This window comes from Balaenoptera borealis (assembly GCF_965194805.1).
Source record: "Balaenoptera borealis genome assembly, chromosome: 6".
NCBI classification, from domain to species: domain Eukaryota; kingdom Metazoa; phylum Chordata; class Mammalia; order Artiodactyla; family Balaenopteridae; genus Balaenoptera; species Balaenoptera borealis.
The window spans coordinates 28,129,352-28,155,305 of record NC_138863.1 but is presented as its reverse complement, the minus strand read 5'-3'; the positions used below and the strand labels follow the sequence as shown (position 1 = coordinate 28,155,305).

Sequence of the window (25,954 nt, the reverse complement as noted above, 5' to 3'; positions counted from 1 at the left end):
ATTCTATGATTTGGCTCTTCTTCATGAATGGCCAGTGCCAATGACCTGTACTCAACTGCTACTGTCTCTTGACTTCCAGATCCCATACCCAACCTCCCAGACTACAGTGCCACTTGGTTCAACCTCACCTCACAGCTCTGACCCAGGTGCTGCCAGCACTACATGACAGCCTAGAGCATGGGAGAATGTGACTAGACTCCCTCAGATACAGACAACCTGAGAACCGTCTACTCACCGGCCAGCCCCACTTACTCCTCCAAGACTGCACGCTTCCCTGGGGTTAGTTACAACCTCTAGGCTTCAAGTCTCAGCCCTAATCCTCAACTCCAATTTCTGGGCTTCCCCTCTTACTGACTGGCCTGCTCTTAGCTCCACGCACCCTTGGAGTAACAGCCCCTTCTGGCACTGTCTGACGCAGAGACAGGAGGCAACTTTCACTGACTGCTACTGACTGCCTGGAACCCTGTACCGAGAAAGATGCTGAGGCCACATCCAGACTCAGTGGGGAAAAAGCACCATGATGTCACTGAGGTGGGAAAAGATACATGTTATGTATTTGCCATCTGGTTTTAGGATCTTTATAAACATAGGTCCTTCCCCTCTTTGATTCCAGAGACCTAATTCTCTCTTCCACAACAGTAACAGCCTAGACCTCTTAGACCTCTTCATCACAAAGTACTTTCCAACTTCCAATGAGGTACTCCTTCATTTTTCTCACTCCTCCACCTCACCTACCTTCCACTTCATCCTTATAAGGACCTTTAAACATGAAGCCCTTCCACCTCACCCCTTAAAGTCTCTTCCTTGTTTCACTGGACTCCTTCCTCTAGACTCTGTAGTCAATAGTTAAAACTTGTTTGCTCAGACTTCCCAGATTTAATCACCAACTCTGGATCGTTACCATCATCTATTTAAGACCAGCATGCTCGAGGAAGACACAGAAGTATTAACACAGGTATGTTAGTTCACTTCAACTGCTATAACAAAATACCATAATCTGGGTACCTTGTAAACAACAGAAATTTATTTCTCACAGCTCTGGAGGCTGGAAGTCCAAGACCAAAGTACCAGCTTTGGTACTGGTGAGATCAAGCTTCCTGGTTGATAAAAGGTCGTCTTTTTGCTATAACTTCACATGGTGGAAGGGCCTAGGGAACTCTGTAGGGTCTCTTTTATAAAAGAGACTAATCCCATTCATGAGGGCCCCACCCTCATGACCTGAGCACCCCCAAAGCCTCCACTTAATTCCATCGCTTCAGGGGTCAGAAGTTTAACATATGAATTTTGGGGGGGTACACAAATATTCAGACCAGAGCACCGGTCAAACATAGATTCATGTTGCTCAACTTCTTTTATAGCTTTAATCCTGACAATTCATTCTTTTATTCATCTCATGGATCCCAAACACAATCCCAGAACAATTTTTCCACATCTTCTTTAGTCTTTTCAAACTGCAAATTCCACCATCTCTTTGTGTACCATAGGGAGCTCCTTTACATATACTATACTTGGCTTCACTTCAACATTACACTAACCAATATCCTATACAAGTACGACAGAGCACAGTGGTTAAGACCACATGTGCTAGAGCCAACTGGTCTAAGTTTAAATCATAATTCTGACCTTACTGGCTGGGTAACCCTGGACAAATTACTCAACCCAAGTCTCAGTTTTATCATCTTTAAAATGGGCTATATTAGCACCTACCTCATTGTACTATTGTGAGGAAGAAATGACTAACTCTCAGAACGATGCCTCACACATCTTAAGTATTCAATAGATGTTTCCTATTTTAGCTTCTGGTCTCAAAAGAAGAAGCTTCTTGCCTCCTTGTTAAAGCTAACCCTTCCACCTCCACTCTGTACCTAATTCTTTCCCTCTTCTTCAGAATCTCTTCCTCTATAACATCTGAAAATTACCCCTCTATGGATCTCTTTTCCTCTTGTCTTCTAATATTCTAAGGTTTGTTGTGTCTATTCAAAATTATTCACTTGAACCTACATCTTCTATGGCTCAATCTGTCTCCTTCCTTCAGATTCCAGATTCTTCTAACGCCTCTACTTTCTGTTCCGCACAATCTGGCCTCTGATTATTGCTCTGACCTCCCCTCACATCATCTCACATTTCTTCTCTCGCTCCAGCCAAAAGCCTCTCATGGGTTTTGAACAAGCCGAGCACTTTCTGGCCTCAAGGACTCTGAAGCTGCTGTATCCTAGGTTTGGGACATCTCCCCCCAGCTCCACTGATTTATTCAACTCCCTCAGCTTTTCACCTCAAAGGTGCCATTCTCAGTGAGGCCTTCATCCCCCAGCACCTCAGTTAAAGGGCCCCCCTCAGTCCCTCTCTATCTTACAACATTGTTTTATTTCGTTCAAAGAACTGCTCCTTGAAGACAGAGACCTGAATGTCTCTCTCACTTCGTATTCCCAGTGGCTGGCTCTATAAGTATTTGTCAAATGTATGCACCAAGGACTAAGCTAGAATCGTGGAAATGCCAAGTGAATCAGACAGATCCTGTCAACAGTTTATAGCCCAGTGACAGCCCTCCTTTCTCTCTTCACAAGTCCCACTTTTCTCTTTTACCAGTCACCCTAATTCGAGTCCTCATCACCTCACATCATGATGACTGCAGAGCCTTCTCATTTCCATCCCTTCAATTCTTTCCATCTACCAATCCACCCCACGTACTGTTAGGGCCTGAGGGGACCCAATAAATAGCCTCACTTTTTTTCACCCAAGTTCTAAACCAACTGAGATTGATAGAGGGTAGTCAGATGTATAGAAATCAAAACATGAGCCAGCTGGAGGACACAGCTTAGGCGTGTAGCACCCCAGAATTCCACAGACTCACCAGTGAGTCACCCGCAGCACTGGGTCAGCACAGGCTCCCCTCCCAGGGACTATCCATGAAAGGCTGATGGGTGGTGGAGCAGGCCTAGAGGAGCGGACCAGAATCAGTGCTTCCTGTAGCGGCTGAGTTACACATGCCTGGTTCCTCTCCTAAAGTTGCCCGTAAGTTACTCCTCCCCGGGGGTGGAGTGTGCAAAGGGAGGGAGAGAGGCCAAGAGCACCATTCTAACTGATGAATCTTTACATGGACACAAAAGCTACAGGGAAGGAGATTCCCTGCAACCCACCCCCCACTACCCTTGGCCCCTGCCGGCTTCCAGACTTTCTGTAAAATATCCTTTTAATCTTGACTCTCAAGAAATTTTCAAGTGCTTCTTGCCAAACATATCATGTTAATTCTCTCTGTCTGGCTTTGAAAGTCCTCCATAAGCTCAGCCCACCGCTCTCCAAAATGAAGTCCTGTTCTGGCTTAGCCTCTGACCACCCCACACAAAGCCTGTGTTCATCTCCACCTCGGCTGTGTGCTCAACCCTCAATGCTCAGCTGGAACATCCTTTCCTCAATGAAGACTTCTCTGACATTCTAGACCACAATCAAGTCTCTTTTCTTCACATTTCTGGTTAACAAAACAGTTTTCCAAGTCTATTTGTTTCATGTTATTATTCAACTGTGTTTAAGCCAGAGACTAGGGGGAAATTAACCAAATTTAGGTCTTTGTTCTCATTAGAGGCGCATAAGGGAAGTGAAATTAACAGGATGCACATCAATCATGACACTGCCACAAATGTCCATAGCAAAGAACATGAAGAGAATGATGCTACAGGAACCAAAGAGGGGCTGTGTTTTGTACATTTTCAATATGGTATATAAGCCCTCACACAGTGCTGGCCACAGTAGTGCTCACAGATATTTGTTAACTTATTCTGGTAGAAATGAACTAGGTTCAAGTGATATCTCTTCTGTGAGTTACTTTGGAGATCTTTCTTTACGGGTAAAAGAGAATATCCCATTTGTTTTCCCTTCATTAACCTAGAGGAAAAGACATATCTGTGCAGGCTCTAGAAGAAAGAGATCCATAACATATCTAGCTATGTATTAGCTAGACACACCAGCTGGGGACCTTTTCCATCTAAGTTCTTTGTGCTATGAGCAACAGTGATAGTGCATAAGTCAACACAGACCTGGTCAATTTCACTTCTCAAGTGTGAACCTGACCAGGAGATCACAGACCCAACCTCTTAAATTCAGAGGTTTTCTGCCTTCTGTGACAAGGGTAATTTCTAGTGCTTACAGAACTTTTTGACCCAGAAAACATTTCCAAACATCAACTTTCAAATGATGCTCAGTCTTGGCCATCGTGAGCTTCTCATTCTGTTTCATTAATCTATACGAATTAAGTATAAAAGAATCTCTCATACTTAGGCCACCAGATTTTAAGATAAGTGGCATTCCATTGCTATATCTTTGGGTAACACAGAATCATAGAAACTTAGAGCCAGAAGGGACTAGAAATCTCTTCAGCCCAGCCCTATCTGAAGTAGAACATGTCAGGTGCCTCCAGCCTATCAACTGTCTCCCCCTTATTTACCAACGGAACCCTAATTTTGTTCAGTTGTGGAGATGGCCTCTCCCCTGCCCCACAAAAAGAATCATGATTTGTGTAACCCAATCAGTAACCGTATTTTCCTTTGCCAGAGATTGCTTTAGGGGAAGGCATGCAACCCAGTTCTGGCTGCAGACGAGGTGCTTTTGGGGTCCTCTGGGAAGAGACCCAGAGGAAGTGCCCTGCTTTCCCTTCCTGACTTTGGCGGCCGATATATATCCTTGGGACTGCTGTAGCCATCTTGCATAAATGAGGGAGAGAAGATACACTACCAATATACTGAGGATAGCAGAGGAAAAAGATGAAAAGTGCCTGGATCTTGATGACCCTGGGGCCACCAGAGGTAGGTGTCCTTAAGTGTTTACTGCATACAGTGTTTGATATTCACTAAGTGTCCAATAGCTGTCTGTTAGATACGTGAAAAAATAAGATGATAAATGGCCTCACTGTTTATGCCACTTTCAGCTGAGTTTCTATTACTTCCTTCTAAACGCATTCTAACTGATTTAACAGATTTGGAAAGAGGTTCCAGGAAACAAAATGTCTTGGCCAAGGTTATACCACAGAGTGTGCAAGTTGAGAGTGGAACTCCAACCTCCAGACTTTCAATCTAGATGACACTGTGCTTTATCTGTGGTGGAGGGGATGAGGCCTAAGCTTCCTCAGACTTGAGAGGCAGTATTAGAGCGTGGTTATGTGTGGCCTCCAGAATGGGCTTGGCTTGGGATCCTAGCTCCACCACATACTAGCCAGATGGCCTTGGGTGAGGTTACCTTCTCTAAGGCTTGGCTTCCTCCTTTGAAAAATCAGCAAAATATTAATCTCTTAGTCTAACATATTAAACTATTATTAATATTAAATAAGATAATGGATGAATACTTCTTAGCACAGGTCTGGGCATAAAGTTAACTCTCATTAAGTGATAGCTCTTATTGACAGTATTAATACTAATAAGCTTCATTCAACTTGACTCAAGCTTTAGGTACGGAAAAATGAAAGAGAGGCCATTTTCATTCTGGAAACAAGCAAATAAAACTGTGCTGTCCTGATTTTCCAAGCATCAATACATAGAGTTCAACCAAACACCTTGCATATGCTCATACACGATATGATAGAAAGTTGTCTACAATACAATTCATTTTATCAAAGAACTGCTAACCTAGTGTGGGAGATGAATGTACAAGCAATTACCTATAATGCGCGGCAGAATAAAATGTGCTATGGAAACATAAAATAAGAGAAAAAAAAAATTTTAATTTAAAAAAACCACAAGAAACACAGAGAACAAACCAGTGGTTATCAGAGGGGAAAGGGGTCAGAGGAGGAGCAAAATAGGTGAATTAGAAGGATTAGGAGGTACGAACTACCACGTATAAAATAAATAAGTTACAAGAATGTGATGCATGGTACAGGAGATATAGCCAATGTTTTATAATAACTTTATACAGAGCATAATCTATAAAAATAGAAAATAGGTATGTTGTGTACCTCAAGTTAATATAATATTGTAAGTTACTTATACTTCAATTTTTTTAAAAAATGGAAAAATATGGAAAGGTCTCAGGGATGATGTGGCATTTGAACTGGTCCTTGAAAGAAAATGGAGGATTTTGAAAAGTGAAGAAGACAGAGAAGGTATTGTGGGTGAAGAGACATCATGAGCAAAGTCCCAGGAGATTGAACGCACAAGGCACATTCAAAACTAGCACACAGATGGGGTGAAGAAAGGTGCAGGTGATAAGCTTGGAAAGATGGGAAAGATATCTGGATGCTTTAGAAAATTTACACTTGATTTTGTAAACAATGGGGAACCATGATTCATTTTTGAGAACAGAGTAGCACCAAAAGATCTGTGTTTTAAGGAAGTAACTCTAGCAGTTTGTGAAATTAGTAACTATAGTTCTCCTTAGCCAAGAAAGATAAAACACATTAACAGAACAACCGCAAAAAAATGCCAGACATTTCATTTTCAGAGTTCCCATATACATTTGTTAGGAATCAGGATGCGGGCTGGCAATGAGGCATGTTGGGTTTCCGAAAAATATAACCAATGGAAACTATACAACCATATAAAATCAACTTTCTGTGACCTATTTTAGCAACTTCTTTGCACTGACTAACCTTGCTGAAGGGTGAATCATAAATTCAGCAGAGCCCATGTCCTGGTGACCTCACTTGTTCTAAGCCCGTAGGAATATTCCCACCTCTACTGGCTCCAAGTCTTTTGAGAAACATCATAATTGAAAAAGCAGTCATTTTAGTATAAGTCCCAAATTTGGCTTTCTTTCTTTTTTTTTTTTTTTCTCTAGTGAAAGATGGGGAAAAAGGGAATCAAAACAGAGTAACATAGAACTCCAGATAAAGAAACCATACTGCCACGGTTTTTCTAGCCCTACAGAAAAACTCTGCTTGAGACCTTCTCCTAAAGTACTCAGCACAAGAAAAACAGGCAGAGGGATGGTACCAGGTCACCAGAGAGTGAAACCGACTGAAACAAAAGCCCAGTTGACCACTACCCTTACCAAGCAGATGAAAATGTGAACACAGGGAGGGAAAAGTCAGTCAGATTCGGGCAGTCTGCTGAGTTTCAGAGCTCCATAGCTAATGCCAAGGAGTTCTTCTAAAACTTTTTTATTTGAAAAATTGCAACAGCAGTTCATCCAGAAGTGGAGTTACAAGGCACGTGGAAATCCTTCTGTGTTAACTAATTTCAACCATACCTATATTCCCATCATGACCTTCCATTACCTCTCTGACTATAGTAATTGGCTCCCACACAACCATAAGTCAAGGTCAGTTCAACGACATCCTAGAATAATCTCATTTTAGAGTTGGGAAAGATTATAGAGATAATTTAACCTGCTTCACGGGTTTACAAACCAAAGGCAGTAGACAAGTGATTTTTCCAAACCTACATGGTGAGTTAGGGGTAGAGCTACGATACAATGCTTGCAAGTCCTTGATGAGTGTTCTTTCCATATAGCCTCACCTTCCTCTACCGTGTGTATATACTTAGAGGGATGAAAGAGAGAGAGAGAGAGTGTGTGTATAACTATTTTTCATATTGATAACATATCTAGTGTCCACATGTTCTTATGGCGTTTTATGTTCTTACCTTAATATATGTTTATATTTGGATTGTAATTCTATCGTGTTAGGACCCCATCTTTTTTATCCCACAGGAAATTCCCTGCTGCCTCTGGCTGTATCATTATTTAGTGAACAAGAACAGGGTAGCAGCGGTGCAAAGGGGGAAAGGGTTAAGACAGATACTAGTCAGGAGCATGTCTGTATAGAATGAAGATTAGTGCTAGGACTAAAAAGGAGCCATTTTGGTTATGGGATCAGACTCCTCCCTCAGGGCTAGTTCCCAGTCACACCTTGCTACAGCTGCCTAGGGCATGGCAGACCCTGGGATGGCAGGAGCAAGGGAGCTGGCGCTGAGGAAGCTTTGGTCTCCACCACCTACCTGAGGTTCTCTAGAAATAGCTGCCTTTGAAATGAGGTGATGGATGTGTTATTTAATGGACGGGTACATCCTTTCATAATGTATACATATATCAAATCATCATGATGCACGTCTAAAATATCGTACAATTTTGTCAATTATACTTCAACAAAGCTGAAAAAAATAAAAAAGAACTGCTGTTGCCATCTCGCCTTAGATCTACTCCTTCCCCATCAGTTTACAACCTAACCCTTTTGTTAGGACTATTCTATCCTCAGGTAATGCAGGTAGTCTTAACTACATTGGATTCAAGCTATACTCCATCCACCTAGTAGGATCCACTGGCAGTACCCTAGCACTTAGCATAGTCTGTCTTCCTGAGGCAATGAAATCTCTAGAGTGCATTCACAGGCTTCTGAGTAAGACTGAAGAAGGAAGCCAAAGATGGGGCAAAACTCTGAAGCCTTCTTTCCGTGGTCACAAACCCAGAGGGGTCGGTTCACTTACGCTTTTCTGTATGGATAACACTCAAGAGTATGAAAGGCAAAGTTACAGTCTTCCTCTTGCAGATTCATGGGTCCCCTAAAGGACTGTGACCAGCTCTGCACTGTTCATGTGGTAAATGTGTTAAAGGCAGGAAACAATCCTTGCTTAGCTAGACTGCTTGGGTGGGTCTCAGTTTTCCTAACCAGTGATTCCCTGAGGGAGTAATTTTAGTTGATGAACGTTATCACCCAGGTCTGTTCCCTCCACACCACTTCCTACCCTTTACTCCCACAGGGACTGACTGCCAACAAGGCTTCTATAGTGGAGGGTTCTGGGGACTGAGAACGACTGGCTTCCAAAGTAGGGGTCCAGCTCCAGCTTAGTGGTTAAGAGCATGGAGTCTGAAGAAAGGGTGCCCGGGTCCAAACCGAGGACCCACTCGTTAGTAGCTGGGGGACGGGAAGCACGTTACTTAAGCTCTCAGTGTCCTCATCCTTAAAAAGGGCTCAATAAAAATACCTATATCACAGGAGTGTTATAGGAATTAAATAAGCTGCTATCTGCACAGCACTTAAAATAGTGAACTAAGTGTCTGTTGCTGTTATTGTTATTTTTTCCCTTCTCTTTCCACCTGGGCTCTCTCACTTATCCTGAGGATGAACACACCAGGTGCTCGGATGTTGGCTTTGATAGTAACAAGTAGGCTGTGAATCTCTTTGATGTGTTCTGCTCTCATATATACCAAAAACCTAGGAAAGAAGTGATCTTCAACTCCAAAGCAATAGCCTTCTGTAAAGAAACACTATCAGGGAACAGGGAAAAGTTGAGGAGGGATGCAAAAAATTACCTCACGTGACTGCCAACTTCAGAAAGACTAAAGGGCGCACCACAATTATCTCCCCAGGCTTTGTGCTCACCAAACAGCAGTCAGATTCCTCTACAAAGGGTAATCGTAACCATGCCTGTGCGACCCCAGAGTCTGAGATGGTATCTGGAGACTCCTCCAAGGCCAGGGCACCATTCTTCCAACGCTAGGGGCTACTTTACAAGCCGTCTCTGTTTGATTCTCTCTTCTCACAAGGACAGTGCCCAGCAGCCTTTGAGATGAAAGCAAATCTTCATTTCCTGCTGCTAAAGAACTTCACAGAGAGGATGTGCAAGCTATGAGGTGCTAGATGATGGTGCAAGGCCCTCAGAAAAGAGGGTGGAGTTGTTCTTTTTCTAGAAGGACATAAACCAGCTAAAGAACTAATGTTCTTAATTTATCAGCTTGATTTTGATCAGAAACACATTCATCTCAGGTGTAAGAAAATGTTTTCAGGATGTATGAACATTCAGAGCACTGTATTAGGTACTGAGGATAATGCAATGCATAAGAAACAATCCCTTCCTCAGTGACCATAAACTCTGGTGTAGAAGACAGTAGACAGTTGATGACAAATCAGTATGAGAGAGGGCATGGATGGTTTACTTCCCATTAACAAACCAGTTAACAGCTATGAGAAAGTACAGTGCAGGAAGGCCAATTCAAGAAATATTTATTACGAGGCCATTTTATGAAACTGACTATGCCAGGGAAAACTAGGAGTGATTGGTAGTATCACTTTGCTTCTCATGGATGACTTCCAAATTCAATTGTAATAGTAATAATAATATTATTAAATGTTTAAGACATCTATTGTTTACTGTGTGCCAAACATGGTTCTAAGAAGCACTTTAGATCTTTTAACCCATTTAATGCTCACAAGATATTGAGGTAAGTACTACTATTATTCCACACTTTATGGCCCCCCTAAAAAAAATTAAGGCTCAGAGAGATTAAGAAACCTGCCCTATGTTACACAGCTAGTAAGTACTGAAACAAGGAATGAAATTCTAACAGTCTAGGTTTATAGTCATTTTTTTAACCAATATGTTACTTTGTCTGACCAGAAGGCCTTCTTCAGACAGGCTTGCCCATTAGCCAAACAACTCTTACTATACCCCAGCTACCCACTGCCCTCAATATGCCAAAATCTGGTTTGCTTTATACCCAAAGCACCATTTATCCTCAGTAAGGTTCACAAGCCTAGTTAATCATTGCCAAACGAGGCAGAAGACACAGAGGCCCTACCTAATGAAGAAGACCCTTGGGCTTGTCGTTATGGAAGGAAAGGGAGGGAATGAGGGTGGCAAAAGAGGAGGAAGCTGCGGGCGAGAAGAAGAACCACTCCTGGTTTAAGTCTTTAAGCTTGTCAGGGGACCTCAGAAAGAGGATCCAGAAAAAAATAAAAATCAACTGGAGAAAACACAAGACTACAAAGTAATAAAGCCCATAAGTAAGACAGTGACAGGGCTAGACACAAAACCCTGATAGCCTTTCCCCATCTGCCTGTGGTGCCAGGAAAGGGCTTTACAGTGAGGAGAGGGTTCCCGTGCATTTCTTCTGTTTGTTTTGTTACTAAAACTCTGTGCCACGCCCTGAGAGGGTTGCACACCCCAGTGTGTAACGAGTCTTCTGTATCTGTAGCCTCTAGCAACCGGCATCTTTTGAACAAATCCACTTTGGCATGGGGACACTCAGAACGCAGTGACAAACTGACCCCAAAGCAGACACTATTTGAGCGCGCCCCTGTAGAACACCTGTTTGCAACTTGCTGACCTCCACTGAAGCACGTGTGTATGCGGGCGTGTGCACACGCACATACACACACTCACAGGGCTGAGCCCTGGTGACTCTGGAAACTCTACTCCCCTCCCAAAAGCCATTTGATTCTAGGAGAAGCCCCCGCTGGCCAAACTACAAAGGTCTGGAGGGCCCCGGGCAGACCCCAGATACACACTCTTTGTTGAAAACCAGGCGCACTGCCGTGCCATTGCTGGGGTCCCAAGCGCTTCCCTTCACCCCAGAGCCGAGGCGGCCCTCCAGGCAGGTGGCGGTGGCCTCGGGTGTTTGCCTCTCCCCTACAGCCAGCTCCTGGGCTCTGCAGGGTGGGCTCCGAGACCACAAGGCCACCTTTCTTCCCTGACTCGCTCTTCTACAAACACTGGATCTGCTGGGCCCGGGGGGAGGGGCAGAGAGAAGCCCCCAGCCAGCAAGTGTGCACAGCGCACAGAGGGGAGGCGTGTGCAGGACGGAGGTGCGCCTTGGTTTACAACGTGGCTGCAGTGCCCGCACTTCCCTGTCTCAGGTGCGACGTTGATTTATTGTTGCTGAGTAACTTCTCGTGGTAGAAACCAAGTTTCTTTTAATATATTACATATGTATGTACACCCTCGGGTGAAATATATGTACTTTGAGGGGATCTATTTATGTTCCATGGGGAGTCATTCTTTCCCATCAGGAATCTCACCTGCTGCTTTGTGTATTTGGTCAGATTCCTGGCACGTTTTGTTTCCTGTTGTTTAGTAAAGGTGCTCTTCCTGGGATGCACACACACAAAAAAACACCAAGTTGCCCTCCTCAAAGGAGACCCATTTGACTACATTTTATTTCTTCTGAGGAGCCCTTAGCCTCTCATTAACCCTTGTTAATTTTTAGAACAGCTAGAGTGGAGGATGTGAGGATGACGGGCCCTTTCTGGACACTGAATTTGAAGTGCCTGTGGGACACTCCAGCAGAGGTGTTCACCAGACAGCCGGATACGTGAGTCTGAAGCTAAAGGAAGAGATCTGGCCTGACCCCAGATCTGGCCTGACCCCAGATCCTCAGATCCTGACCCCTGGGTCCTCAGCTACAGCTCTGGCCAAGATACCATACCGCCTCCCTCTGCTTTTGGCATATGCCTTCAGGAGAGACAATAAGCCTTTCTTCAGTTTGGATGGCTACTTTCAAAGGTTTTAAAGTGAACTTCACTCAGAGATCTTGGCTGATCTTGACTAGTATGCACGTGGGTGTTGGCACTTCCTCACCTCTCCCAAACGCCGTGAAAATTACAGTTGGCAGAGTGGGTGACCAGCCATGAACCTAGAGCTCCTCTCCACCCCCAGCCCAAGAGTGGGCAGCCCGTGGGCCCTGCTTGCCCCTGCCCTTTACCTAGTGAACAACAGGAACAAGATTTCTCTCTCCTGCTCTCCAGAGTACGCCAGACGGAGCAGGTGTCAGACACTTGGCAGGCCATTTCCCCAACCTTATTATTTCCAGATAGGATGCGTATCCCGTGGATGACCAAAAGGGGGCCAGGTTATATTATATCAATACTTGCAAAGGCCACTGGTTACAGTTTAGTTTTCAAAATACCACTCAGTACATATATTTCAACATAATACTCAAACTTTTTTAAATTGAGAATTAAAAAGTAATAATCATGGTCTGTCATATCCTCAAGAGGGAAGCTAAGGAAGGTTCTTTCTTTAGCTTCCTTTAGAGAACCCAAGGAAGGCTGGTTCTTGCATTTACAATCCAAACAAGATTGGAAAAAATAAAATTGGAAATACGACATCCTCTTAACTTGGTTTATGCCAGGGATTTAGAATGGTTACAGTGGTTTAGTGATTAAAAAGAAAAAAATCTATGTGAACTCCAAGAAACCAAACAAAAACTGAGGTTGTTTGCTAATCAATGAGCACAACTGTTTGTACGTGAGCCCAAGGCAAAGGTCTCATTCTGCCAGGCACTGAGGTCGCAGCAACTTGTTTATCCCCTAATGTCTAGCCAGTTACCAAGCCCTGTGCTTTATAATGTCCTTTTCTTTTTACTCTCATGATCACCATTTGGCTAGATGTTACAGAGGACTGGTGAAAGTCTAGGAGAGAAGATGAGGAATTACAAGTCATAAATTTGAGTGGGGGAAAAAGAGTATTTTAAAAGGATAGATTTGAACTGGGTGTGAAAATAATGTAGCACCTCATAGGCAGGAAGACTGCATTTCCTTAATGGACATACTATACCATATCCTTGCCTCGAGTTATACTTACAAACTAAATGTTATTAATTAAAATTTAATGTAAAATAAGTAAATAAAATACAATGTTAAATGTATCAGTGGAGTAGCAAGCAATGATAGAGATTGAAGAAATGCTAAAATAGCAGTTAAGTACGTAAAATAGTATCCCCAGTTAATTAAGCAGAAGCCATCTAAATTAAGAGGTTAAGCAGGGTAACTGAAGAATCATCAGTAAGAAAAATGGATAGCCTGTATAAATGAGGTTATGGTGAAGAAAAATGCTGGGGGAAACAGAGGGATGGTTTGTCATGTCTCACAGAAGAGGAAGTTCATGTGTGAGTACATGAGTACATATTCATGTGCATGTGTGCGTGTGTGTGTATAAAGTACAAGGAAAAAAGAAATCAGGGCCCTGCACCATGAGGTCCTAACCAACCTCTCCAAACGTTTCCTCCCACGACCGCCATGAGATCCTTTGGTCTCCTCAAGGGTCAGCCTGGTCTCCTTGTCTCCCCCTTGGTCCACACCATAATCCTGACCGAGTGTCCTCCAACTGTGACTCTCTTTCTGCAACTTAGTGTCCTTCAAGGTCCAGCTCAAGTTCCACCACGTCTCACAAGCCCTTCCTGACAAGCCCAGCCCAGAATGTCTTCCCCTTCCTCTATCCTCTGACAATTGCTGCCACTCACTCATTTTTTAAAAAAAATTCCAACAATATAAAGTAAAACAAAAGTTCCCTCCCAGGCATTTCAGTTGAGCACCTCCTTTCTCTCACCACTGGGCGCCTTCGTGAGTCTCTGGGAGTGTCTGATCCCCTCAACCTAATGAGAAGTTCTTTAGGGCAGGGACTGTGTCTTCACACATCTTTTAATCCTTCATATCACAAGACTATGGCCAAGGTACGAGCTGATCAACATCTACCAATGTGAATAAGTGGTATCATACAATGTTCAAAGGAAAGTACTACATTAATCATGAGAATATTCTGATTCTAACATACAAGATTAGGAAAGGAGAATTAACCGCAGTCATCTTTTCACTCAGTTCCTCCTAGGAGGAAGAAGACTGTAGACTTCAGGTAAGGTAAGTGCAAAGGTAAATGGAAGAGGGGGCTTAAGTAGGCAAAGCCAGACATGGACAATGGAGAGTAAGAGTCTCATGAGGTAGATGCAAGATAGACAAAGGAAAATCAACAATTGTTTAATTGCAGTCAGATATAAAAACATACCCATATTTCCTTGAGCATCTTCTACCTTGTCTGATGAGGACAACAGGAAAGACGGCCTGGTGAAGTGAGGGCCCTGAAGAGGTGGTTGTTGCTGCTGCTGCAGAGGCGTGGTTTTGAGGACCACCCGCCAGTCCACCTGGGTAACATCGGACCTCGATCGAGCATGGCCGGGCTTAAAAGTAGAGGTCTCATCCAATAAGTCATTCACAGAACGAGGTCTGTCCCTCCGACGCTGACAGATGTTGAAAAACTCAAAGGTTGAAGCTTCCTTTTGTTCCATCCAGGACAGATTATCTGGGGTTGTCCCTTTCTGGACCATAAACTGTTCTTTGGCAGGGAAGACATTTTGAGCTTTGGTTTCTAAGAACCTGGTCTTACAATGGTCCCAGATCATGCCTCCCTTGCCCAGGGAGGAGACATTTCTGATGGCACCGTTGTCTATGTTACTGAGGACCTCATGCCCCACCAGTTCAGGGACTTCCTGAATCCCATAAACCTCTGCTTGCTGCACAGCCTTTTCTAGCTTACTATCAAAAGTACTAAAGAAATCCTCAGTAACTTCCAGGGCTGGGCTGATATCATCCACTTCCAAAGCTTCCATGTCACAGGCTCCAAGAGGCCTAAGCCTCCTAAGCTGGTTCAGGAAAGGGCTTCATGAACATTCACCCGACGAAGAGAGGTGTTCTGGGCAACAGAGTTCTGGAAACAACTGGAAGGAACTTTCATTCAGCTGCCCAGAGCAGGTCAAGCACAAGGGTGGTTGATGTTTTCTGGGACATTAAAAGCATCTGCTAGATGACAACAATCATCAACAAAGGTACTGGGAGACAAACATTCCTTTGAGATTATTCTGCAGTGAGACCTCTGTAAAGACAACAGGAAGTGCTTGTCAAGGCAATGTCACCACCATCTTTAATTTCCTGAAAGAAAATGAAAAGAACAACATTGGCACATAGTTCATTGTATTCTATATCATTGTATTCTTTTTTTTTTTTTAATTATTTATTTATTTATTTATTTATGGCTGTGTTGGGTCTTCGTTTCTGTGCGAGGGCTTTCTCTAGTTGTGGCAAGCGGGGGCCACTCTTCATCGCGGTGCACGGGCCTCTCACTATCGCGGCCTCTCTTGTTGCGGAGCACAGGCTCCAGACGCGCAGGCTCAGTAACTGTGGCTCACGGGCCTAGTTGCTCCGCGGCATGTGGGATCCTCCCAGACCAGGGCTCGAACCCGTGTCCCCTGCATTGGCAGGCAGACTCTCAACCACTGCACCACCAGGGAAGCCCCATTGTATTCTATATACATAAATCTGCCCTCTTACTTCCTCATCTTTACATCTCTTCCATGGCAGTCATGCCCAAACATGGACAACACCTACAGAGAAGTTCCACTGTCAAGAGTACACATCACTGGGACTACCCTGGTGGCACAGTGGATAAGAATCCGCCTGCCAATGTGGCGACACGGGTTCGATCCCCGGTCTGGTAAGATCTCACATGCTGTGGCGCAACTAAGCCCGTGGGCCACAACTACTGAGCCTGCACTCCGGAGCCCACGTGCCACAACTACTGAACCTGCATGCCACAACTACTGAACCTGCATGCCACAACTACTGAAGCCCACGTGCCTAGAGCCCGTGCTCCGCAGCAAGAGAAGCCACTGCAAGGAGAACCCCGCGCACCGCAATGAAGAGTAGCCCCAGCTTGCCGCAACTAGAGAAAGCCAGCGTGCAGCAACGAAGACCCAATGCAGTCAAATAAACAAATAAATACAATTTAAAATCTTAAAAAAAAAAAAAAAAAGAGTACACATCACTACATTGTATTAGAACTTACACAGAGCAGGGTGGGACTCTTGATAAGGGGAATTAAGGTCAGCAGCTTTTACTCACACAGAGAAGCCTTTGAGAGCAGCTGTGAAAAGACTGCCCCGGCAAACCTCTGTGATACTGACCTAAAAGAGTTAGCCAAAGAGACGAGGAATTCTGTGACTGCACTTATATCGTTATCAGTCTGAAAGTCATAAATGCATGAGTCCTGTCACAAACCTTGAAAGCACTGATGGTTTGTCAGGCTCAAAGGTGCAAGGGGGAAGTAGAGAGGGAGAATGGCCCTTTCATTAACCTGAATGTTCTTGTGCTGTGTTTCCTAAGGTTAGATTATGTAATGCCTGATGATGACTCTGGACTTCACAATTCTTCCAGTCATCTTGCAAAAAGGCTTCAGGATCCAAACTCCCTGAGGCTTTGAGGATTGGCCTATGAGTAGGTCCAGCCTTGGGGCTGGGCAGAAAGAATCCTAACACTAACCACACTGTCTGGGAAATGCTAGATCTCCAAGGCCAGGCCAAACGAGAACAGTGATGCTGTCCAGTATGGTAGACACTAGCCACACATGGCCATTTACATTTAAATTTACTCGGCTTCCCTGGTGATGCAGTGGTTAAGAAGCCACCTGCCAATGCAGGGGACACGGGTTCGAGCCCTGGTCCAGGAAGATCCCACACGCTGCGGAGCAACTAAGCCTGTGCGCCACAACTACTGAGCCTGCGCTCCAAAGCCCATGAGCCACAACTACTGAACCCGCATGCCACAACTACTGAAGCCTGCGCGCCTAGAGCCCATGCTGCGCAACAAGAGAAGCCACTGCAATGAGAAGCCTTTGCACCTCAATGAAGAGTAGCCCCTGCTCGCCGCAGCTAGGGAAGGCCCATGCACGGCAACGAAGACCCAACACTGCCAAAAAAATAAATAAATATTTTTTTAAAATTTAGAAAATAAATAAATAAATAAATAAATTTAAACTGATTAAGAATCAAATAAAGTTCCTCAGTCACACTAGCCACACTTCATGTGCTCAACATACACCTTTGTATCTTTACCAAAAAAACGAACAAAGAAACAAAACAACTAGGTAAGCTTTGTTTTCCTTAACTACTTACAAGCAGGTAAAACTAGGCAATTAGCAACACCTTTGCAAGTTGCTGCAAAGGTACATAAATGTGCTTTCTTCTTTAAAACTGCACAATTTCTGTGGTTAATTAAAATCATTTTTAGCACTTAGGTCATTAAATCACTACATTTAAATCAACAGCACCAATCTACATTGCTTAATGTGTTTAAGTAAAACTACTATATACAGCCCTTTATTTTAAATGTATCAAGAAGGTTTGCAGGTCACAGGAACTTGGTGGCTAACCTCTTATAAAGTGGTAATGACTGTGAACTTGTCTACTTTTTACATTTTCATATTTATTATGTTAGCATTCATGAAGCAAGGCACAGATTGATTTTTGGCGATAAGATCAGTTATAATATTTTTCTAGCTGCAAACATGGCTTCATTTGCCGTGTCTATGCTAAGCCTTGAGTCTCTTGAATCCTATAGCAGAGTTTCACTACTTCTGTCATTTTGAAACTTGGAATTTTTCAGTTTTGTCTTGTACACCAGACGCTAAGAAAAAGAAATACATAATAAATCTTAAAACTTCTAGTTCTTTATTTACTAAAATTTTAAATGAACATAATACAATATGAGTTTCCCATTTTATAGAAGAGGCACCAAGGTGCAGAGCACCAAGTTATTCAGCTAAGATTCTATTATGAATATTCCTTTTCTTACCTAGTTCTTAAAATTCAGTCTTTAATCATACTAAAGAGAGTAAATACCTTCAAACTGATTCTTTCTTTCTTTCTTTTTTTATTAAATCAAAATGTCTAGGAATATACTCTTTGTGCTCCCTGCTTTGGTATTCACAGGCTGGCTAGGAGCATATAACCACTGACAGCCAGCACTGCGGGCTTGTGGAACTCTCCATCACACTGCCTTCTCAGATTGTAGACTGTTAGACAAGGACGGGACCTTCGAGATCATCCTCTCAACCCCAACCTTTCACGGAGGGGACACTGAGGTCCACAGAAAGTAAGAAGTCCCAGGGACACTTCCCTATGCAATGCCTCATTTAATCCTCATTAAGGGCAGTAACAATTCAACTTGAGAACCATTTCAATGCTGTTTAACAAGGGATTCTGGAAACCACTCGTCTACCATCTATTAAGGTCACGACAGGTCCAAGATGCTGAAGATGGAAGGATGAATAAGATAACAGTCCTTGCCCTAAAGAGGCTCACAGTCTATCATGATGAGCCTAAGAAAATAAGTCCAAAAAACTGCCTTGATAGAGGACGGAAACAGATTTGGTGGGGGAAGGAGGGAGGGGTCACTTGCCAGCAAAGGTGAGGGAGAGATTAAGAAGGCCTTCAAAAGGAGGTGCCCTCTGAGCTGAGTCTAGAAAACTTAGAAGGTATTTGCCTGGATGGCTTGGAAGAAATTAGGAAGAGTAAATCACCTTTTGGTTAGCAAGGGATTTTCAAGTTTATTATATAAAATGACTTTCCATAGGCAGTGTGGTAAGCAATGTAGTGGAGAAATAGCAAGCAATCTAGTGGATCTAGAGTCAGAGCTAGGTCCAAATCCTAATTCTGTCTCATCCTAGCTATGTAATTTGGGGTAAGATTTCCCTGAACCACCCCCAAGTCCACCCCAAGTCCTCTGGGCTAATCTGTTCTTCCTATTCTAGGAATTTCACTGTTAGTGCTTTCCATCGCTCCTGTCTGGAACCTACACAGCTATTCTCTTTGCTTTCTAATGTAAATATGCATTTACCCTTCAAAACCATACTCTACTCTTCACTGTGTGCCCCAGCATTTCCATGCCACTCTTCCTCCCCTCATTCCTCCACTTAGTCACAAAGGCCTTTCAGTTCCTCCTTCAAGGTTTACCATTTTGATCTCCAGGCCTGCCCACGGGCTGTTCCCGTCGCTGGAGGGGTTACTCCCTCCTGGACTCTTTTGCCCATCGCATCAATACCTAATCATCCTTCAGGGTCCAATCTAACATCAAGTGACAGACCTGTATTCTCTAAAGAGGGCCACAACAATATCTCCTATCCCACGTGCTTTTCGGCAATGAGAACTTGCTACTTCCCCATCAAGAAGTGAGTTTACTTTTCCACTCCCATGAATCGGGGCAAAGCTTGTGATGTTTTGATCAGTAGAGTGTGGCAGAAATAATGCTGTGCCCATTGGGGGTGCAGCCTTTGACTGGCCTGGTGGCTTCCTCTTCCCGTCTCTTGGAGCTCTAAGCTGATTATATAGAAAGTCCAGGCTACTCTGCTGGAGGGAGAGGCCACATGCTACAGCACAGAGGCACCAGACATGTGAGGGAAGAAGCCATCTTGAATGACAGCCCAGTTGAGCTCTCCAGTGATTCCAGCCCCAGTCAGTATCATAAGAGATTCCCAGGTGAGAATTTTCCAGCTGAGTCCAGTTAGCCCAGAACCATGAGAGATAATAAATTGTTTTCAGACACTAAATTTCAGAGTAGTTTGCCACACAGCAAACAATAATCAGGACTTAACCACTTCCTTAGGGAAGCATTCTCTGGTGTCCCAGACTAGGTTAAATGTACTTGTTTAAGGACAGAAGGGCCTTGGTTCAGAAGGGCACCAGCACTTCTGTAAGTTATACACATCACATTTGTAATTACTAGTTTTGGTGTCAATATCCCCTTATGCAGCAACTGTCAATTTTGTTCACCATGGACCCCCTAAACACAGTTGCAGTTCAATAAATATTTGTTGAATAAATGAATGAATTATTTTTGAGTGGTTATCTTTAGAATCATGACATTGTTTTCTTTTCCCCCTTTTTCTTTTGTTGTTAGTACCTGACTTACATTCCTCTTACCACATAATGATTATCTCTAGCAATAAACAATAGAGGTACTGCTTTAACAACAGCCAAAAAAAATTACTCTTTAGTGTAATAAATGAATTAACAGACCAATGTGAGAGATCCAGCCCTTTGCCTGTATTTTCACAGTACGAATTAAATAGCTAAGAAGAATTTGAGAGTTGCAGTGATTTATTCATTCCATAAACATTTACTGAAGCAGTTACTGTGTTCTAGGCACTGGTGATACGACAGTGAACAAGACAGACATAAATCCTACCCTTGTGGAACTTACATTCTAGAGAGCACTTACTATTTAGACACTGCTCTAAATGCCTCCAATGTCTTACTCATCTGTTAAGGTGTGGTGAGAAGGCTGATGCACTCCTCCACACTCTAGCAATCCAATCCATCCCATCCCATCCCAAATCCCAACCCTCTATGAAGTCTTTCCTGAGACTCAGTCCTTTCGGATCTCTCCCTTCACCAAATATCTAAAGCATCACTAAACAAGTCAACTTTGCAGACTGTCTTTTTCCCTCAATTACACTATAAGCTTCTCGAGGGCAAGTCCCATACCCATGTCTCTGTCACCCAACAAAGGCAGCAGGGTCTTCCTGCCTCTTGTCTTCCTCCTTCTAAAGCAGCCTCCACATCGTTTCTCTTAACCCTTCAGAGTCTCCCCAGTAAAACAGGGCTCAGCAAACATTTTCTGTAAAGAACCAGTAATAAACAGTTTAGGCTTTGTAGGCCACACAGTCACTTTTGCAACTACTCAGGTCTACGGCTGTAGTGGGGTAAATTGCCATAGACAACATGGAAATGAATGGACATGTCTGTGTTCTGATAAAGCTTTATTTACAAAACAGGCAGATAACCAAAATATGGTATATCCATACAATGGAATATTATTCAGCCTTTGAGAGGAAGGAAATCCTGTCACATGCTACAACATGAATGAACCTCGAGGACATCATACTAAGTAAAATAAACCAGTTACAAAAAGAAATACTGCATGATTCAATGTATATTAAGAAGTCATATTCATGGAAATAAAAAGGTAGAATGGAGGTTACCAGGGCTGGAGGGGAGGAGGGAAAAGGGAGTTACTGTTTAATGGGTATAGAGTTTCAGATTTGCAAGATGAAAAGTTCTGGAGATCTGTTTCACAGCAATGTGAATATAAACACTACTGACCTTAAAATGATTAGATGGTAAATTGTATGTTTTTTACCACGACTTAAAACAAACAACCAAAAAACAAGCAGAGGGCCAGATTTTCCAGCGGGCTGTGGTTTGCCAATTCCTGGCCTAGAAGATCTAGTCCAGCCCCCTGAGGAGAGGAGGAAGAAGTCAGGAGTGACAACTTTGGGTCTCAGGAGGAAGAAAGGAATGGCAGCTCCATCAATTACCAGGAATGGGACTTCAGTAAGTCACTTCCTAATCTCAGTTTTCTCATTTGCAAAATCAGCAAGTTAATAATACCTCTCTCCTAAAATAGTTGAGAGAATTAAATAGGACAATGCATGGCATGGTTCCCGGCACACGGTATAGCACATGAATAACAACAGCCTAAAAGCCCTCACCTGATGGGTTCCATCACCTTTTCCTCTATGACCTCATACTCTCCTTACCCCCTACCCTCCCTTCCACACCAGCTGCCCTGCCGGTTCTCCAACTTGCAGACATGTTTTCACCTCAGGGTCTTTGCATTGGTTCCTAATACCAACATGGTGAACTCTCTCTTTAAGTGACTGTTCATGTCACCTTCTCAATGAGGCCTCCCCTGACCACCCTATTTTAAATTATGACATGTGTCTCTGCCCTGGACTTCTGATCCCCTTTACTCTGTTTTTTATTTTTTTTTAATAATCTTTTAATTTTAGAACAGTTTTAGATTTAAAGAATTATTGCAAAGACAGTACAATGAGCTCCCATATACCCCACACACAGTTTCCTCTATGTAACATCTTGCATTAATGTGGTACATTTGTCACAATTAATGAACCAATATTGATACATTATTGTTAACTAAAGTTCATACTTTGTTCAGATTTCCTCAACTTCTCCCTAATATCCTTTTCCTGTTCAAGGATCCTATCCAGGATACCACATGGCATTTAGCTGTCACGTCTCTTTAGCGTTCTCTTGGCTGTGACGGTTTCTCAGACTTTACTTGTTTTTGATGACTTTGACAGTTTTGAGGAGTGCTGGTCAGGTATTTTATAGACTGTCTCTCAACTGGGATTTGTTTAATCTTTTCTCATGTTAAGACTAGGGCTGTATATTTGGGGGAGAAAAACTACAGAGGTAAAGTGCCATTCTCATCATATCATAACAAGAGTAGATACTATCAACATGACTTACTACTGCTCACGTTAACCTTGATCACCTGGCTGGACCCTTCTTCCTTATGCATCTACCATCTTCTAACAAACCACTCAATTTACTTATTATTTAATGTCTAGTGTTTCTCTCACCCCACTAAAGTATAAGCTCCTCGAGGGCAGGAATTGATGCTTATTTTGTTCACTAATGTATCCCAAGTACATACAGAATGCCTGACACACACACACAAAAGGCACTAGATAGACACACGTTGAAAGAATACATTGTTACTCCTTTGCATGACATTCATCGCCCTTCATGACCTATCCACCTCTCCAGTTTGTCGTTCCTAACCAACATTTTACTCCTCCATGTTTTGGCCCAAGCTGGGGAGCCTTCCGAATTGCTCAGGCTCTCGGAACACCCCGGGTTTGCCACAATGTACTGTAATGATGAACAATTTCTCTCCATCCCACTCTACACTCCAAGCTACTTGACAGCAGGCATGATGCCTTACTGACCCTCCTATATAATCTCTATGTCTTCATCTTTTGGGGCTCCATTATCCAACCTTTCTCCTTTTGGAATTTATCTTTTCCCTAGGATGTATAGGCCTCAAATTCACTACAATACAAGGGTCTAATGCGAAGTTTAGTCTCCATAAATGAACACCCCTTACTAGCTTGCCTCATTTGGTTTTGAAATTAATTAATTAAAAAATAATAACAACATGGGCTTCCCTGGTGGCGCAGTGGTTAAGAATCTGCCTGCCAATGCAGGGGACATGGGTTCGATCCCTGGTCCGGGAAGATCCCACATGCTGCGGAGCAACTAAGCCTGTGCACCACAACTACTGAGCCTGCACTCTAGAGCCTGCGAGCCACAACTACTGAGCCTGTGTGCCGCAACTACTGAAGCCTGCGTGCCTAGAGCCCCTGCTCTGCAACAAGTGAAGCCACCGCAATGAGAAGCCCGCATGCAGCAATGAAGACCCAATGCAAAAAAAAAAGACCCAATGCAGCCAAAAATAAATAAAATAAATAAATTAAAAAAATAATAATAACATATTCAGACAGGTCAAAATATGAACAGGACTTTCCTCTGACAAAGTGAACTGAGTGAAATCACCGTGTGGGTGCAGTGTGGTTTGCCTCCACACAAAAAGTGGAAATCAGGAGCTAATTAGAACTGTGTTCTAAATCTGGCTCAACCACACACGTGCTGGGCGGCCTCTGGCAAACCATTAAACCTCTGGGTACCTTACTCAGCTACCTGTATCCAACAACATTGCTAATATCAAATTGCTTCACATGTGGCTCATTCACCAGGTAGCTGTTCCAACATACCTTTAAAAAAATGTAAACTGGGCTTCCCTGGTGGTGCAGTGGTTGAGAATCTGCCTGCCAATGCAGGGGACACGGGTTCGAGCCCTGGGCTGGGAAGATCCCACATGCCGCGGAGCAGCTGGGCCCGTGAGCCACAACTACTGAGCCTGCGCGTCTGGAGCCTGTGCTCCGCAACAAGAGAGGCCGTGATAGTGAGAGGCCCGCACACCGCGATGAAGAGTGGCCCCCGCTTGCCGCAACTAGAGAAAGCCCTCGCACAGAAACGAAGACCCAACACAGCCAAAAATAAATAAATTTTAAAAAAACCAAACAAACAATACTCCTTTAAAAACAAAAAATGTAAACTGCTATATAATTATGGAGCCCTCCACTGGACCTCACCCATTCAAGAACCACCTGCTCCTGTCTTTCCCTGGAAAGATATGTCAGCCCAACAACAGCCAAGTCAGCAGCCAACTATTTATAACGCCCTACTTTTCAGCCAAACTCAATGATCTACAGACACTTTATTTTATTTTTATAAAGAATACTCTTTCTGTAAAAAGGATTATTTCCCCAGTGTAACAGATTGAGAAACGGAGGTCCATTTGTCAGTGTTGTCATAAAAGCTCAATCCAAAGAATCCCATGCATGCATCAAAATGTTAACAGGATGCAGAATCAGTGTATTACTGTTTCCTAACAAGGAAATCTGCTGTTTACATGCTCATTAGGCAAGGCTAATTAGCAGGATGAATACAGCAGTCCTTCCACACACAAGTAGAAGCAGATATGAGTAATAATACCAGCCTGGCCCACACAGAGATGCCACTTTCTCCCAAGCTGGATGGTAAAATCGCTGACTTCCTCCCACTTGACTAAATGGCTTGTATTCAGAACGTAATGCTAATGCGTGCTCAAGAGGGTGTCTGGCGCCATGTCGTTTTAGAAGCAGCTGGACTATGGAGAAAAATGCAATACCAAAGACACCTAGGATAAACAGTTTCTGCCAATTCATTTTCAAACATGAGAAACAAGGGTGATTATAAGAATGGTCAGCACATGTGGCTCTCACACGGTCTTCACTTTGGTTAAGGCCACAGCTGACTGTAAATTTTCTGAGAGCTACATAATGTAAAGGCTCCACCACAAGAGAATATGACCCTAGTAAGGATGCTTCTGGATTATCAGGCTACAGGAGGTTATGCTTTGTCATGGTGCTTTGTCATAAAGACATGTTGCAATGTAAGCATGCTGATGGAGCACCGGCAAGCCAAGAGCAGCAGATAAGGAAATGGTGCCTCTGTGGACCTCATAAGAAGAGTTCAGGGGTTCTTTCAGAGGAGAAAGACAGCTAGAAACACAAACGGAATCCCATCTTCATAGGCCTGAGGAACATTAAATGGCTACATTTATCTAAGTTTCAATAAATGAGAAGTGTATTGCCAGGCAATACCTACGGAACATACCATTTAGAAATACAATTTTATAGTGTTTTTCCCAGTTATGAAGGTAATAAACACATTAAAAACTCTGGAAAATACTGACAGATATGGACAAGAAAATAAAAATCAGTCATGATCTCAGAACTAAATAGTTAGGTGTGTTTTTATCTAATGTTTAATTGGAATCAGATTATATACAGTACACAATTTGGGCACACTGTCTGTTTAAAGACCTGCTCAAAAAGCAAATACCAGTAATTATTAACCGTGAAAAGAAAAAAGAAATGTCTCAGAGTGTGCTGTGCCCACCGATACCTTACAGCCTGGCACAAGGCCCCACCTGACTGAACTCCCTTCCACCCTATCCAGGAACCTCCCCTCTATACTGCCACTAGGGCACTGCAAAGCCCTGACCCGCCTCGAGCATGTCAACCGGCCCCTCCTCAAACCTTTCCTCCCCAGGTTTCATGGGCACCGCGCTCTGTTTTCCTCTCGTTTCTACCCTCTCCTTCTCTGTTCCATCTTCCTCCTTTCCTTCCTGATCTGCTCATCAAATAGGGGCATCACCTCAGCTCTCTTCTCTGACTACAGCCGCACGTACTCCTCGGGTCAGTTTAGCCCCATAATTACCTCCATGCTCACACCTCCC

At 43.4% G+C, this 25,954-nt stretch overlaps 1 protein-coding gene across 12 annotated transcripts in view; it reads right to left on the bottom strand.

Annotated features, from left to right (window-relative positions):
• The window catches only part of PLEKHM3 (pleckstrin homology domain containing M3), a 190,999-nt gene that overhangs the window by 151,370 nt on the left and 13,675 nt on the right, over positions 1-25,954 (bottom strand). For all 12 annotated transcript variants that reach the window (XM_082396364.1, XM_082396362.1, XM_082396361.1 and 9 more), the window contains one exon: positions 14,481-15,400. In XM_082396364.1, the coding sequence (XP_082252490.1) occupies positions 14,481-15,081 (601 nt within the window). In that variant the 5' untranslated portion in view covers positions 15,082-15,400. The remainder of the gene's footprint in view (positions 1-14,480; positions 15,401-25,954) is intronic.